This window comes from Beauveria bassiana (genome assembly GCF_000280675.1).
Source record: "Beauveria bassiana ARSEF 2860 unplaced genomic scaffold BBA_S00019, whole genome shotgun sequence".
Classification (NCBI taxonomy): Eukaryota; Fungi; Ascomycota; class Sordariomycetes; order Hypocreales; family Cordycipitaceae; genus Beauveria; species Beauveria bassiana.
Window position 1 is genome coordinate 327,292 of NW_007930854.1, and position 13,844 is coordinate 341,135.

Here is a 13,844-nt window from a genome sequence, read left to right on the forward strand (position 1 = left end):
TACAGGTGCGGTCTCCGTAGCTGTCACACATATCAAATAGGTGTATTTAATTTGTCGACATATAAAAGCCGGTTCTGAGAGATGGTCTCTGCCCCTGCGCTCTTGCTCCAGTCATTGACATGCGCTCCAACAACCTGCGACGTCGAGCCTTGCGCAGACGCCTCAGCCTCGCGCACGACGCCTCTGCATGGAGGATAGTACACTCGTATGGGAGCGTATTCTTGTCTACCAGACAACATGGTAACTTGATTGAGGGGAGAAAATATTGTCTTGTTGTGATCAAACCAGCCCTGCAGTTCACCAGTGTCGTGCAGTAGTGGTAGGCCCTTCCTTACCCGCATCTGCGCAGACAGAATCTATGGAAAAAGGGGCCAGAAGCGTCTTAATCGACAACACACTCGCTCAAACTCGACGGCATCGAGACCATGACGAGCCGCCACCTCCCCAATCTTCTTGTTCTTGGCTGGGTTAATCACTTCCCGCACCTCGCTGCCGGCGCTTGCAGAGCGGCACGCCATGGCCGCCGCCACGCGGTAAAACAGCCACCTCGACGTGTATTTGAGAATCATGTAGGTGTAGATGAGCATGTGGCGCATCGGTCTAAACGGCGGCACACTCTGTTGTTGTAGCGGATAGCCGTCGTGCGTTGCCCGGCTGAGAATGTAAAAGACGTCGGCAGTTTCGCTTAGTTTCTGCAACAGCGTCACCGCCTCGCGGCGTTCTTGCAGCTCCTCGCGTAAACGGTCGCGATACCAGAAGGGCCTTTGCCTCGCAAGACCGAGAAAGCTATGCCATCGCATGAGTATGTGTCTCAACATTTGCGGGGATCAAAAGTAAGTAACGTCGTCGTACGAGCGAAGCGCAAAAATACTTTTGCTGCATGTTCCAATGTTTGTGTGTGTGTTGCAAAGTTGGGCGGTTGGCTGGCTAGTAGGGTTGCGATGTGTTACACGAACAGTGAAAAAGACCTTTTGATTACGTGCGCTATTATTATATGACTGCCTTAGGTATCAACTGCGATTTGCTTTTTACAAACCCCTTTTTTGCTATTTCTTCATCCATCATGTCCATGATATAGTGAATGGCTACGCGTAGAGTCGGCAAATAGCTGCACGCCGAACCCTGACCTTGACCAGCGAGACCCAGGGACAACAAGGTATACATGGCAAGCCGTCCTCAAAAAAAAAAAAAAAAAACGCTGCCACACTAGCTCTCATCCTCGCTACAGGTAAAGGACGATGCCAACGTTGGGTCGCCATCCGTATATCTCGACGAGGCTGGGTACATGCAGACAAAGCGCTGACTCTTGGTGCCGTTCGCAGCAGTCGCCACCGCATCCAGCCGCGTAGGCGCCTTGCCATCCACCACCCACTTCTCCAGCACGTCAATCATGGCTTTCGGGTTTGGGCCCAGACCTCCCGCGCAGTGCTTGACACCGGGGGCGAGAAACAGCCGATAGTAGTCGGTGACGTTTGCATCAAGCGCTCGCGCTTGGCCATAGTACTCTGCAGTGCTTTGCGGGGGGATAATGTCGTCCGACAGGCCGTGAAACGTGAGAAGCTTGGTGTTGGTGCTGCGTAAATGACGGAGATCGGCATTGTTTGTCCCAATGATCCAGTCGTAGCGTTCTTTGGACTGTGCAAAGAATTCATAGAATTGGTCATAGGTAATGGTGAGTGGGTTGAAGCCATAGTCTTTGGCGACAAACTTGGGAATCCACTCGTTGGAAAAGACGTTGCCGTTTGACGTGCAGTCTGTGCCGTTCCGAGCGCACGTCGTGTTGACTGCGGCAGAGAGATCGGTGCCGACCTCTGAGCCGAAAGTGAGTCTTTTCCCGCTGGGCGTGGTTGGGCCGTCGAGGATCTGCTTGATGATGAATGCGTGCTTGTCGGTCAGCGTAATCTTGCCGCCGTCGCAGCTGACAGACTTTCCAACAAGCGAGTACGGGTCAAACTTGCACGATCCCGGAAGGCTGATGATGTCGTCCTTGAGACCATCGAGGCTGTCGCACGCCGCAATGGAAGCTTTTGTGAATGCGGTCAAGACGCAGGGAGGAAGAACCGTCTTTGTCTCGTACATGGACACCGAGGGCCACTGCATGCCGACAATCAAATCGTTCCAGTTAATGGCAGGCGCATTGGCAAGAATGCCGTCAAACAGGTGCGAGTACCGCTGCGCCATCATCATGCCCTGGCGCCCGCCTTGCGAGCACCCAACCCAGTACGTCTGCTCGGCAGCCTGATCATAGTATGCCTCTGTAAACTGCTTCCCGAGCACCGTCATGTCCTTGAGCGCCTCCGACGCCATGTCCGTCAAGAGAGGGTAATTGATCAGGCTGCTGTTGTTTTTGAGCGCCCAGCTCAGATCCTGGCCGTCGTGTCCTCCATCCGTCGCGGCAGACGCGTAGCCGAGAGACGCAACCACGGGCAAAAGCTCAAGAGCCGGATTCGTCGAGAAGCCGCCGCCACCGAGGGCCAGGAATTTGCGGTTCCAACCTTGCAATGGCAGGCTGATGAAGATTTGAACAGTGTCGTCCCATTGGGGATGTGTGTATGTGACGGTAATGTTGCAAAAGCTGACATTGGAAATAGTAGAAGGTATGGGCGCAAAGACGTCAAAGTAGTCTCCTTGAAAGATGGGATAATTGTCCACTCTCTTTGCAGAGATATTGAGGATGGTTGTTTGCGGACTGAGTAGCTCAATAGCCGAAGAATGGCATGAGTCTGATGAAGAGTTTGAAGCGGCGTATACAGCCGGCGTCAAAGCCGCACATGCTGCAAGGCAAGCAAAGGCTCTGCGAAGAAACATTGTAATTACCCTGTCGAAATGGTCAACTTGCTTTCAATCAGGCATATTCGCGTACCAGGTAATATACCTTTGATGTTTGCTGCTTCTAGAAAAGGCAAATGCAAAGCCAATGATGGGTCGAGTCCCGTGCGGGCACTAGTATATGTATGCGGTGTATAAACAAATCTCATCGGCATTTACAATCGCGCCTTGACGCTGCTTGACTCGGCACATGGCACCTGAAACTTTGACATCGGGCCAAAGCCACAGCACTTTAACAAACTAATCAACCGATTGCCGAGTAATCATTGGTTCACTAGTTGGGAACTATATCTTGACAGGGTAACAGGGTGACAGTGACAGGGTCGTCATCTTGGCACTGGCACCTTGGTTCGAAATCATCAAGCGAAATCATCAACAATCAGGGCGGCCACATTTTGCCGAACCGCCCGAGCCCCCCGGACCGCCCGAGCCCCGGGTCCCGGACTGATTGATTTGTAAATGCTTCAAGGCGTTCAAAGGTTCCAAGACGCTAAATGACCGCAGCCGGCAGTCCTAAGCGACCAAGGCTGTGCATGTTCTTGTGGGTATTTGACGTAATAATGACTTTTCTAGAAGAACGGGTACATACGGTTGAAGCCATCGGTGCGTATGCATTAGGCTTGCCAAGGGTTGCCAAGCTACTAATCTGCCAATCGGCCTTCATTGCCCACAAAATCTCAAAAATCGTGTGGCAGCCACCACTGGGCAAACTTAGTGCGCCGTGCTGTCCGAGGGGCTGCGAGGGGATTACGTCTCCGATATTCCCGTGGGCGCGGAAAGGCGGATCCCAATAAGATTGTCCATGATACAGAGATCGTATCCCGACTCGATAGTCAGTAGTCAGCCGCGTGCGATCCGGTTCCAGGAGAATCCTAAACCTACATTACCATTACCAAACTGGACACGACACTAGTCGATAAACAGACTCAATGAATTAATCATATTTAATTTAGCCTTATGCCAAAAGATTTTCTTAGTTTTATTGAGCTTTATTGAGCCTTTCTCATCTGCCAAGACATGAATAATACACAAAACTCTCCGACAAAGCAACGAATTTTTAATTAAATCATCGACACTTTTAAACCATACAACAATGACTCGTCATCTTTTAGTCTTCCTCGTCAATCACCTCCTGAGAAAGCCCCGATGTAGGCACAGACGCCGCTCCCGTTGGGCCCGTGCTCGCACTAGAGAAGAAGAAATGACCTTGATGAAGATGCTGCCGTTGGCACACAAACCCAGCAGGAGTGTAGAGAATGTCTTCCGTCTGTCGTCTAAAAGTCAGCCATTCCTGCAAAAACTGCAACGGCTCGTGAATCTTGCTGATGAAACCGCCAGCCCCGGCCCTTTCATCACTGTCGGGAAGCAGGCCCAACCATGCAAGTAGAGGCTCGTACTCTGCAAACTCAAAGTATAACCTGCCGCTGAAAACGCCGACTTCGATGCCAAGCCAGACGGGCACCTTCATCTCCCTCGGCCACCTCGGGATCGTCAGATAGTTGAGGCAATTAAAGCTCTGCATTGACTTTGTCACAGGAGCAGTATAGCCCAGCAGCCAGACAAGAGGCTTCACCATCTTGCGGAGCAGAGGTATGACGACATCAGCCTCCTCTGGTATAATGATGAGAGCTGTTTCCGACGACGGACTCCACAGAATCCAATTTACGGGGCGCTGTTCAATACTTGTCAGTACAAGGGTGAATTAAACGTCTCTTGGCAATAGTCCAAACTCACAACAATGTCCATCTTCTCCATCACCTTTTTCGTGTCAATTGCATGAGTGAACTCATGGGAGACATAGAGACGAGACTCGGTCGCTCCAACACCAAACGATTTACCAATTCTTGTCTTTCCCACATAGTCGAAAGCTTGCAGAAGAGGCCTACTTGTACCAGTGCCCGTATTCAGTCGACCAGTCGCAATAAAGTCCAGAATTGCAGTATCGAGTCCCGGAAATGCCAGTGCGACATGGCGAGCGCGGGTTTCCTTCTCGCGCATGTGCTCAACCTCCAAGACAACCTCCCGTTCTTGCTCAACTTCCATGAGCGCAGATGAATAGCTCGTTTGCCCGTACTGAGCCATTTGGCCCGCATTCTCAGCAAACGTCTGAAGCTGTCGAGATGCCAGCTGAACGCGACAAGCCATCTCGGACGGCACTCTCGGTCCGTACATTTGCTGCAGTGTTTGCTGCTCCTCTTGCTTAATCACGTCGAGGACCTTTTCGCGGTCGCGCTTGCTCGTGGCATAGTCTGGATGCTTCCACAAAACATCGGTGCGACGGCAAAAGTCCCAGCACTGCGAGAGATAGAGGCTCATCATTTGCTCGTTGGCATTGCAGCTCTGCTCCAGCAACCAACGAACGACGTCTCGCGAGGTGAGACCAGCTGCTCGAGCAGCATCCCCCACGTGAGCCACTCGCAAATCGAGAATACTGCGGTGCACCTCTGGTGGCGCCAGGAACGCGACCGACTGTGTTGTCCCGAGTTGCCTCAGTCTCATGGCAGCTATCAACCGGTTAGTCAAGGGATTGGAAAGATGATTGATATCTTGTGGCATTTGGGCGGGGTAACTTGCCTTGAACAGTTTGATCCTTGGTTTGACCCAGACTCAGCGTAACCGCCCCCTTGGCGTCCGCAGGAAGCTTCAAATCAGTTCCGCGGGTATGGCCTTCATCAATGTACACGACACAAGTTTGAATATCATTGGCAAAGGGACTGGCGATAAGAGGCATTGGGTCTTTTTGGAACCTAGACCGCACCATGATTTGGCTGTTTGTTCCAAAATAGAGTGCGCCTTCTGCTTCTGGGTCGATGTCGAGCCACTTTCTGGCGACCTCGTGATTTTCCATTTCCAAAATATGAGCACCTGCGTCGATGAGTACTCGAATCCTTTTGTCGCGTAGAAATCGCAGAGTGTCCTCTTCGCCAAAACGGACTCCCTCCACCGCCGTCAAGTGGCAGCCAGCGTTTCTGCTTTCCAGCAAATAGCACAAGACCTCTGCATTCGTGTAGAGCAATTTGCGCAGATCATTCTGCTTGATTGTCTGTGGGAGAATTCGCTTATTGTCGTTGGTGCCACTGAAACCTGTTGTCAAGCTGCGCTGTTGGCCACTGTCGATTGACTGCAATAAGGGAATATCCCAGCCCGACGCTAACAGTTTCACGGGAAACTGCTTGGCGTACCGAGGAAATACATATGTATTCAAGTGATGATTTATGACGGTGCGGTCAAACCTCAGATACCCCCACAGCGTTTCAACTTGCAAGTCATTCTTGGGGTCAAGCAAGTTCCAGTACCGGAGAGACGCAGGCAGAGCGGTACAGGAGCAGATCCAGCGATCGTAATGAGCTGCTGCATCGTCGGACTGCATCACACCTTGCAGTCCCTGCTTCAACTGCTTCTTGGAGAGGCCCTGCTGGTAAAAGGCAAGGCAGGTAAGAATGAGGGTAGTGTCTGGGTGTCCATACTCGGCCGCTTGCGAAGGAGTTCCTTTTGCTTCGAATGGAACCGCAATAGGCTGTCTTTCCGGGTGCAGTCCATACTGGACATTCCACTTCTTCTTGAGACACACCACCAGAATCCGCTGTGAAATGAGCCCCCGGAGCAAATAGAGAGCTTTGGGTCCGAAAGGGTCATCTTCCAGAGACTTGCATGCGCTTTGCCACTCGCTCGACGAAACATGAGCACCGCTGATGATGCGCCTGATGAGATGCTTTGCGTCTTCGGACTCTGATTCTCGAATCTGGAGCTGTGGCAAGCAGCCGTTGCAGATGTCCTCAGCCAGAAGCTCATTTAGCGCATCCTCAGGTTCCTTGGTGATAAAGTGTATAATGGGAAAGCCTTGACGTCTCTGCACAACAACCACTTTCCCTTCGAAATCCTTTTGTAGGTTTGAAGAATGCTTCTCCACGAAACCAAGTAACTGCTCCACGATAAGCCATCGATAGGCATTGCCATCGAGCGTTGTGAGATCTCCGCTTGGATAGATGAGTTGCGTATACACTGACAATGTCATGTCGGATTCGTCCAGAATATCGCGGCAAGTAGAGTCCAGCCAGGCTTGAATCTCAACCATCTGTCTACCCTCCTTCTGTTGATGATCTGCAAGTCGCTGCAGCCCACTCAACTTGAAAGAGAGGACATGTGCTGGAATACACAGCATGAGCCCGCCTGTCTGAAGCATCTGGCTGTGAATGTTCATGTAGTTTGCCAAGGTGGCCGCGTCGGAAGATGAGCGTCTGGAAAAAGGGACGTGGCGAACTTGACGTCCAATGAGTCCGCCGATGCGACTTTGCATTACCTGTGCTGTCTGAAGCAACAGGGCTTTTGGCACAATGACTCTGCAAAGTCTGGTAGTGTCTGCCAGTATAAGTGCGGCCATTGGCATCACTACAGAGGTTTTGCCTGTTCCCATATTCATCTGTAAAACAGAGTTGTGGCCCGAATGTGGAGATATGATGGCCTTGGCCACGTCAATCTGTAATGGCCGAATGAGAATATTATTGTCAATTTCCAAGAGTAGCCATTCTGGATAGTCGGCTGGACTCCAGTTGGAATGGCCTACGCTCTGTGATTCTTCCAAGAGCTTCTTGTCGTCGCGAAGCAGCTTTGCATCCTCGATTCTTTGGAGGCGCTGTAGACTGGTGATCAAGCTACCGAGAGAAATGAGCGCCTTTTGCATCGATGGAGAGAAACACTTGTAATTATCGAGACGAAGCTGTTCGAGCACTGCCACCAGCGAATCGCATGGCCACAGTTGGCCTGCTTTGAGCCAGTAATGGCAAGCAATCTGAGGGACCAGGGCTTGAGTGAGGGCATGATACTGGGTGTCCAAGCTAAGAGAATTGCTCTGAATCTGAATATCGAGGCTATCTTGGCTCAAAGCCAGAGATGGTGCTCTTGGTTTCTCGAGAGACACTGCCATTGCCACAATGGATTCCTCGAGGTCTTGGCCATACTGCTGTTGAATCATGTTCCTCGAGGTCTTGAAAGGCTGAACTACATCATTCAGTATGGAAAGCTCCCTCGAAATAGTTGGTAGCCGCTTGAGGATACCTGCAGTATCGGCTTGATGGGAGACCTCTGGAGTTGATTGTTTGCTCGGATGGGAATTTTCAGTATTCAGATCAGCGTATTCTCGGCAACAAAGAACAACTTCTGTGAGAGATGGTACACTGAAGCTAGAGTCTTCTGGGTTGAAAAGGGACGACTGAGCGTTGCCAATCAAAGCAGCGGGCCCAACCAGGTACGGACCCGTACTCGGAACGCTTTCAGTGTCTCTGTCATAGTTGCTGTCGTTGCGTATCAGCTGTGCAGCCGCTTCAAGCGATCTGATATACTCGGACAGGGCGCGATTCTGTGCGATTCTGTGCAGTTCTGGTTCCAAGGAGACATATATCCTTTTCGCGCTCACAATCTTCAGCCTTAGTTGGTCACAACCCTTGATAAACAGTCGATCCGTGAGAGGCAAGTCAGGCCACGCACTTTTCAACCAAGAAGCTATTCTCTGGGCTTCTTGCTCAGTTTCGTGATTGTAAGCCTCCAAGTTGGGTGGTGCAGCACGTTGAGCTTTGCGGCCTGCGCCGATCTGCGACATGTATTTGACGTAGCTCTCTTGACAAGATATGATGAGCTGCTTGATCACCGACTCATCGAGCACTTGGTCAGGATAGAACTGGGTTAGTCTTTCTATTCTCGGTGGCTCTATGGCCTGCAAGGAAACATTGCTTCCGATTGCCACCAGCCATTGAATGACTTTTGCACAACGATTTGTGCCAAACAGAAACAGCGCCAGGCTCAATTGAGCCATGTGATCCGATGCGACATCGGGAGACGACGTCAGTAATTGAATCAATGGACCGAAAGCCTGAGATGTTTCAATACAGATATTTCGAGAGATATCAAGCGTGTCGAATGCGTCGCTGAAACCATCGAAAACTCGCCACTTCTTCAGAATCCGATACAATGGCTGTGACGGCGGAATTTTGCTGGACCTGTCTCGCAGCTGCTTCACGGCGCCATACACTCTTTTGCTTTCATCTGCTTGGAAATCAACTCCACGCGAGTGGTAGACAGTGTTTTGATTTGCTTGCGCCAGAAGTTCAAGGTCGGAAGGGTGCCTGACGCGTTCGTACACTTGCCGACGAAGAATACCTCGAAGAGCAAGATGGCTCCAAACAGGCGGCGACCCGGTCATATCCTCATTAACTTTAGACTCATAGAAGCTGTCTAGAGCCTGAGACTGCAACATTATGTCTTTGGCGTGGATGGCCAATTGCTCGTGCTGAACTGTCGCCGTCAGATTGTCATCCCAAGTCACACGCTGGTACAGCCTGCGGCTGGGCGGATAGTACTCTCGTTTGGGACTGAGGTCCAGGATTATGGATAGAACATTTCTTGGCTTGGGGTTCAGAGGCTTCCATGGCTGACTCTGGGCAGCAGTGAGGCACATGCAGGCCTCTTCCGTTCCGGTGCGCCCGGTGAGTTTGTCCGGAAGGGGAAACGACGTAAGTGCATGTATCAAAGCTTTCATGTAGAACAGCGCAGGCTCAGGAGCGCAATTTAGTCTGCCCAGGAGCGGATCGACAGTGAAGAGAGCATAGTGTCCGTCGTTAAGGATTCTAACAGACACGTGTGGCCCGTTCCTTTCCCAAAAACAGGGCCCAAAGGGTACTATAACGCTTTGGCGACGAGGATTGGCAGTGTTTCGGAGGACAATCTTGCTTTGCAGACCGTGGAGTGTGCCAATATTCTGTATGGGATCAATTTCTGACTTGAGCTGATTTGATTGCAGTAGTCCCTTTCGATTGACAAAGAACCGCATCTCCAGACGCTTGATTTCGACCGAGAGACGTCCTTTGTCGCTCATAGGCTGGAAAATGGTTAAATTCCCTGGGTCCTCAAAGTGTCTAAAGATGTCGGCAATGGTCCTGCCTATGTTCGATTGGGGTTCAACGAGTCTCGTGCCTGGTTTAGTCAGGGTGCGTCCGCGCACAGCAGTTTGACTGCGAACGTCCAATACCCAGTTGGTAGGCTTCCGGATCCAGATGCCTGGTTTTCGACGCATCTCAAGCTCGCCCGTCTGCAAATTGAGCCAATGCACGCAGTCCTCAACTAGTCCCGTCGGCAAGTCCGACGTGGCATAGCTTCGGAAGATGCTGCGGGGAACATACTGGAGTAGATGACCGTTGAATCTGGCGCGAATAATGACTTCATTTTCGCTCATACCGACGTGTACTTCGTGATTATTCACGCTGTTAATGATTTGATACTCCGTTCCGGCCACTCCTGAAGCTCTGGTGAGGAGGTGCTGCCCCTGGAAAAGCTCCGTAATGCCCGCATCTTCTTGCATAGCAAGCGGTAGCCGTCCGAGCGTTTTACCATCTATCAAAAGATGGCCTTGAATGGGATGATAGTGAACAGTTTGAGACGAGATAAGAGGAGTTGCAGCAGTCCTTGCGGTTAGCCAGTCCCCCCCATCGCAGAACTTCCACTCTGAGAAAGACCGAGTTTCCGTTTCTCTAGCATGCGTCCATGTCTCATTGATTGCTGTCTCCAGCGCCAATGTGTTTCTCAACGTTATTTGTTTAATCTCATCATCAACTGTGTATGCCCAGCTCACATATTGCGCAAGAAGTTGCTGCAGATCCGGAGATACAGCATCCAAGTTGACTATAAGATTTTCGGAAAACGCGATGGATGCTCGGAAGAAATGCAACGCTTCAGTCTCATTGAAATCATGCTCGTTGAAGGAGCCAGTTGTAAACGTCTGGCGAGACAGTAATGACGCCCAGACTGCACTGAAAGCATAACTTTGCGCCGTCTTCCCGTCCCTTGCGCATCTCACCTCCTGGCGATACTGGGAGATCCACAGGGAAAGGAGGCTGCGAGCTTCTTGCAGCAGCTTCATAATGCTACTTTCCGAGTTCTCTTGGCTCAGGTGAAGTAGCCGCAAGGCGCAAGTTATGACAACACTCATGCCATTCAGGTCTCTTCTACTGGATTGCAAGGCGCTGAGACGGAGACAAAGCTGATGCTGCAAAGTCTCACAGAACCCACTGTCGAGAAACACGGAATGAAATTTTCCCAGGGCATCCCATTTGGCTGTTGACTGCGGTGGTCCTGACTGCAACGCCAGACGTTTGAAGCACTTGACCGTCGAGCGGTCACTGAGATTGAGATTCGTAGATCCCAGCTCAAGCGCCAGGACCATCCACCTCCTGTAAGCACCCGATATGGCTGCTTGATACGAAGTGAACTCGTGTTGTGACATGCCTGAAGGGCAGTCGTTTTGGTTGGCAACGACTTCGTATGAGCTTGGGTGCTCTCTATCATCCATGTATACCTCGGGCTTGTCAAAGGGATCCGGTATACCTTCTGGAAGCCAGGATCCTAGCATGTGATGGTACCACGGCGGCTCAGTGCAGTCATTCGCCCATATGCCGCTTTTCGTATCATAGTACGTGAAGACTGGACCAAAGGGCAGCAACACTTCGACTGCCATCTTGGGTAACTTGAGCTCTCTATAATGAGTTTGCAGATAGGCTTTGCTCCGCGAAGCCAAAGTTAGTGAGGTAGTTGACTTGGCTTTTCTCTTGGTCTTCAATCTTGTGCCAAATGATTTCAAAGGACCAAAGTCGGCTAGAACCACGACCGCGTCGCATCCTCGTTCGGGACTTTGACAGCCCAGCATTCTCAGCCGCCAGGTAGCATCACGATAGGCCCCCAGATATTCTGGCATTTCCATCTCCAGCAGAATGGCGGCTTTCTCAGGTGTTTTTCGAGGGAGAAAAGCTTCGTGAACTTGAATCCTCAGGCGTTTGCGGCATCGTGCCTTCCAGCAACGCGTACAGCCCCGCACATCTAGAGTGCCGTCGAGCTGTCGCTTGCAAACACAAGTGCCACTCTTCATCTCGACCGTCAGTTTCTGATACTGAGACATACGCAAGTCAAGCTCCTTCTTCTTGGCTTCTATCGAGGTCACAGACCGTTCATTGATGCGCTCCAAGAGTGACTCCAGTCCAGACTCTTCCCCGTGATCCCTCATGTATAATGCAGCAAATGCTGCCTTGTTATTCGGATCACTGAAGATGGTGAAGCGAGATTGAGAGCAGTGTTTGATACGGTTGAAGATGTATTTCTGCACTTGGCGAAGTCGGGCCATGTCGCACCTGGTCGTGAAGCAAAGCATGTCTAGAGCCTCGGGCACAAAGCAAGGGTGGTATTCTTTGAGTGTTGGGCATGCACGAGTGGCTGCAGAGTCCATGGAAACCCATAATTCAAAGAGATTGAGTAAATATTGGCTCACCAAGATGGCGTCGTCGGCATAGTAACCCCCAACGGCGTCCATGTAGGTCGTCAATGCCTGAGATAGGCCTATGCATGTATCTTCAACTGTAGAGTATGATCGACATCGCGTCGACATGGCTGTACTTGCACATGCCATAAGAATGGAGTACCTGGTAGCGAATTCGTTGACCTGTGTCACAGTCCCCTCCGCATGAGAAGGAAGGCCGAGGTTATGAGGACGTTGGGAAGGGGCGATGCTCATAGAGAGAAGAGCTCTGAGCTTGTGGCCGCTATTGGGCAACCGAAGAATCAGATCGCTTTGATCCGCGGTCCATGGGAGCAAGGGGATAGGCCGAGCTGCTTTTCTCGTGTACTCGTTCCATATTGCGGTGATGACTCGCTTCGCCTCCATGACAGTTGATTCAAAAAAGGCCCTTTGCAGTAGTAAGTCCTCGCCATACTTCTTTTGAAGTTCTACCGGCGCTTTTGATATTTCTGTCTGCAACTTCGCAAGCCGACGGCAAAGCTTAGCCTGCAGCATCATCACCCTCTCAGGGTGTATCTTTGTCTGGCAGTCGGACAGTAAATGCGACAAAGCTACGCACATGGCGAGCTTGAAGCAGATTCTACCTTCATGTGGACTTGGACCTTTAGTCATAAAGTAGCGCTGAACAAGGACGCGAAGCAGTAGCCAATGGGGAGATCTTCTCCAGGGATGCTCCGATGAGCCCAGAACCACATCATCTCTCACGCGCTTATGCACAATGTGGACCGGGACTGCCCTGCCAATGGCCTCGAGATAGGACATGAACATCTCTGTGATCAGTGCCGGGCTGCAAGTGTCGCGCGTTTCGACAACCTTTTTGTCTCCCTTGTATGCTCTGGCGGCGAATTGGTCCAGTGCAATCTCGGTGGCCTGTTCCACAAACTCGGCAATAGTTGTTTGGAATGATGGCTCGACAAACTCAGCCATAGGTATGGCCACTGCCCGACAAGGAAATTTCCAGTTTAAGGCGTGCTTTGCTTCTAGCACGGCAGGAGCAGAGGCCGATACCTCGAACGCCTCGAAGACTACTTCATCTGTTCTGTAGTACCGATCAGTGAGTGAGCGCAAAGACAAAATTTGTTTCTTGAGCATGGAGGATCTTACGCTTTGCTTCGATGAACAATGATGGCAGCGTTTTGCTGTGCCACGTGGAAAGCGAACCAGATCTCGTCCTCTTCCTGTGCAATCGTGGAAAATGCCGACATCAGCGTCTCCACGGAGACAGGGCCCTGCAGACTGCGTGTCAATAATAAAGACGTCTCCAAAGTGTCCCATGGGCTCTGTGAACTGGTTCTAGCAATTTGCCGACATGCTGTGATGAGCCGCGTAGTGAGCTCCCAACTGAGCGGAATCGAATCATCTTCGGGGGCAGCTGGAAGCTTGGGCGGCAAGACAAGGTGGTCAAACACTGCTTCCAACAGCGGGTTTGACCGCGCTGCCATTGAGAGACAATGATATCAAGGAGCAGAGACAAGAGAGTAAAAGTAAAGTACTGGAAAGAATGGCGAAAATTGACAAATCGAAATTGACAACGAAGAGAAGAAATCTTGGGGGTTCCAATCGGATGAGTGAACAAGGTGCAGATTCTTTCGTCGCTGAAGACAAGAGAATGTGCATAGCAGAAACAATTCCTTCAAATATGGCATGTAAGGACTGGAAATAGTCGTCGCTTTTTTCTTTC

At 51.0% G+C, this 13,844-nt stretch overlaps 3 protein-coding genes across 3 annotated transcripts; all 3 read right to left on the reverse strand.

The window, feature by feature from the left end:
• Positions 1-32: 32 nt before the first annotated feature.
• On the reverse strand, positions 33-800 carry BBA_06526 (uncharacterized protein; the record flags this gene model as incomplete). The annotated part of the gene is made up of 2 exons (XM_008601623.1): positions 33-356; positions 399-800. The coding sequence occupies 2 exons, from the start codon at positions 798-800 to the stop codon at positions 33-35; spliced, it is 726 nt and encodes a 241-aa protein (XP_008599845.1).
• Positions 801-1,206: 406 nt separating this feature from the next.
• BBA_06527 (feruloyl esterase B precursor) lies at positions 1,207-2,808 on the reverse strand (the record flags this gene model as incomplete). The annotated part of the gene is made up of 1 exon (XM_008601624.1): positions 1,207-2,808. The coding sequence occupies one exon, from the start codon at positions 2,806-2,808 to the stop codon at positions 1,207-1,209; it is 1,602 nt and encodes a 533-aa protein (XP_008599846.1).
• Positions 2,809-3,937: 1,129 nt separating this feature from the next.
• BBA_06528 (very large low complexity protein) lies at positions 3,938-13,605 on the reverse strand (the record flags this gene model as incomplete). The annotated part of the gene is made up of 4 exons (XM_008601625.1): positions 3,938-4,501; positions 4,564-5,333; positions 5,431-13,202; positions 13,268-13,605. 4 exons carry the CDS (start codon positions 13,603-13,605, stop codon positions 3,938-3,940), a joined length of 9,444 nt encoding a protein of 3,147 aa, XP_008599847.1.
• Between the last annotated feature and the right edge of the window lie 239 nt (positions 13,606-13,844).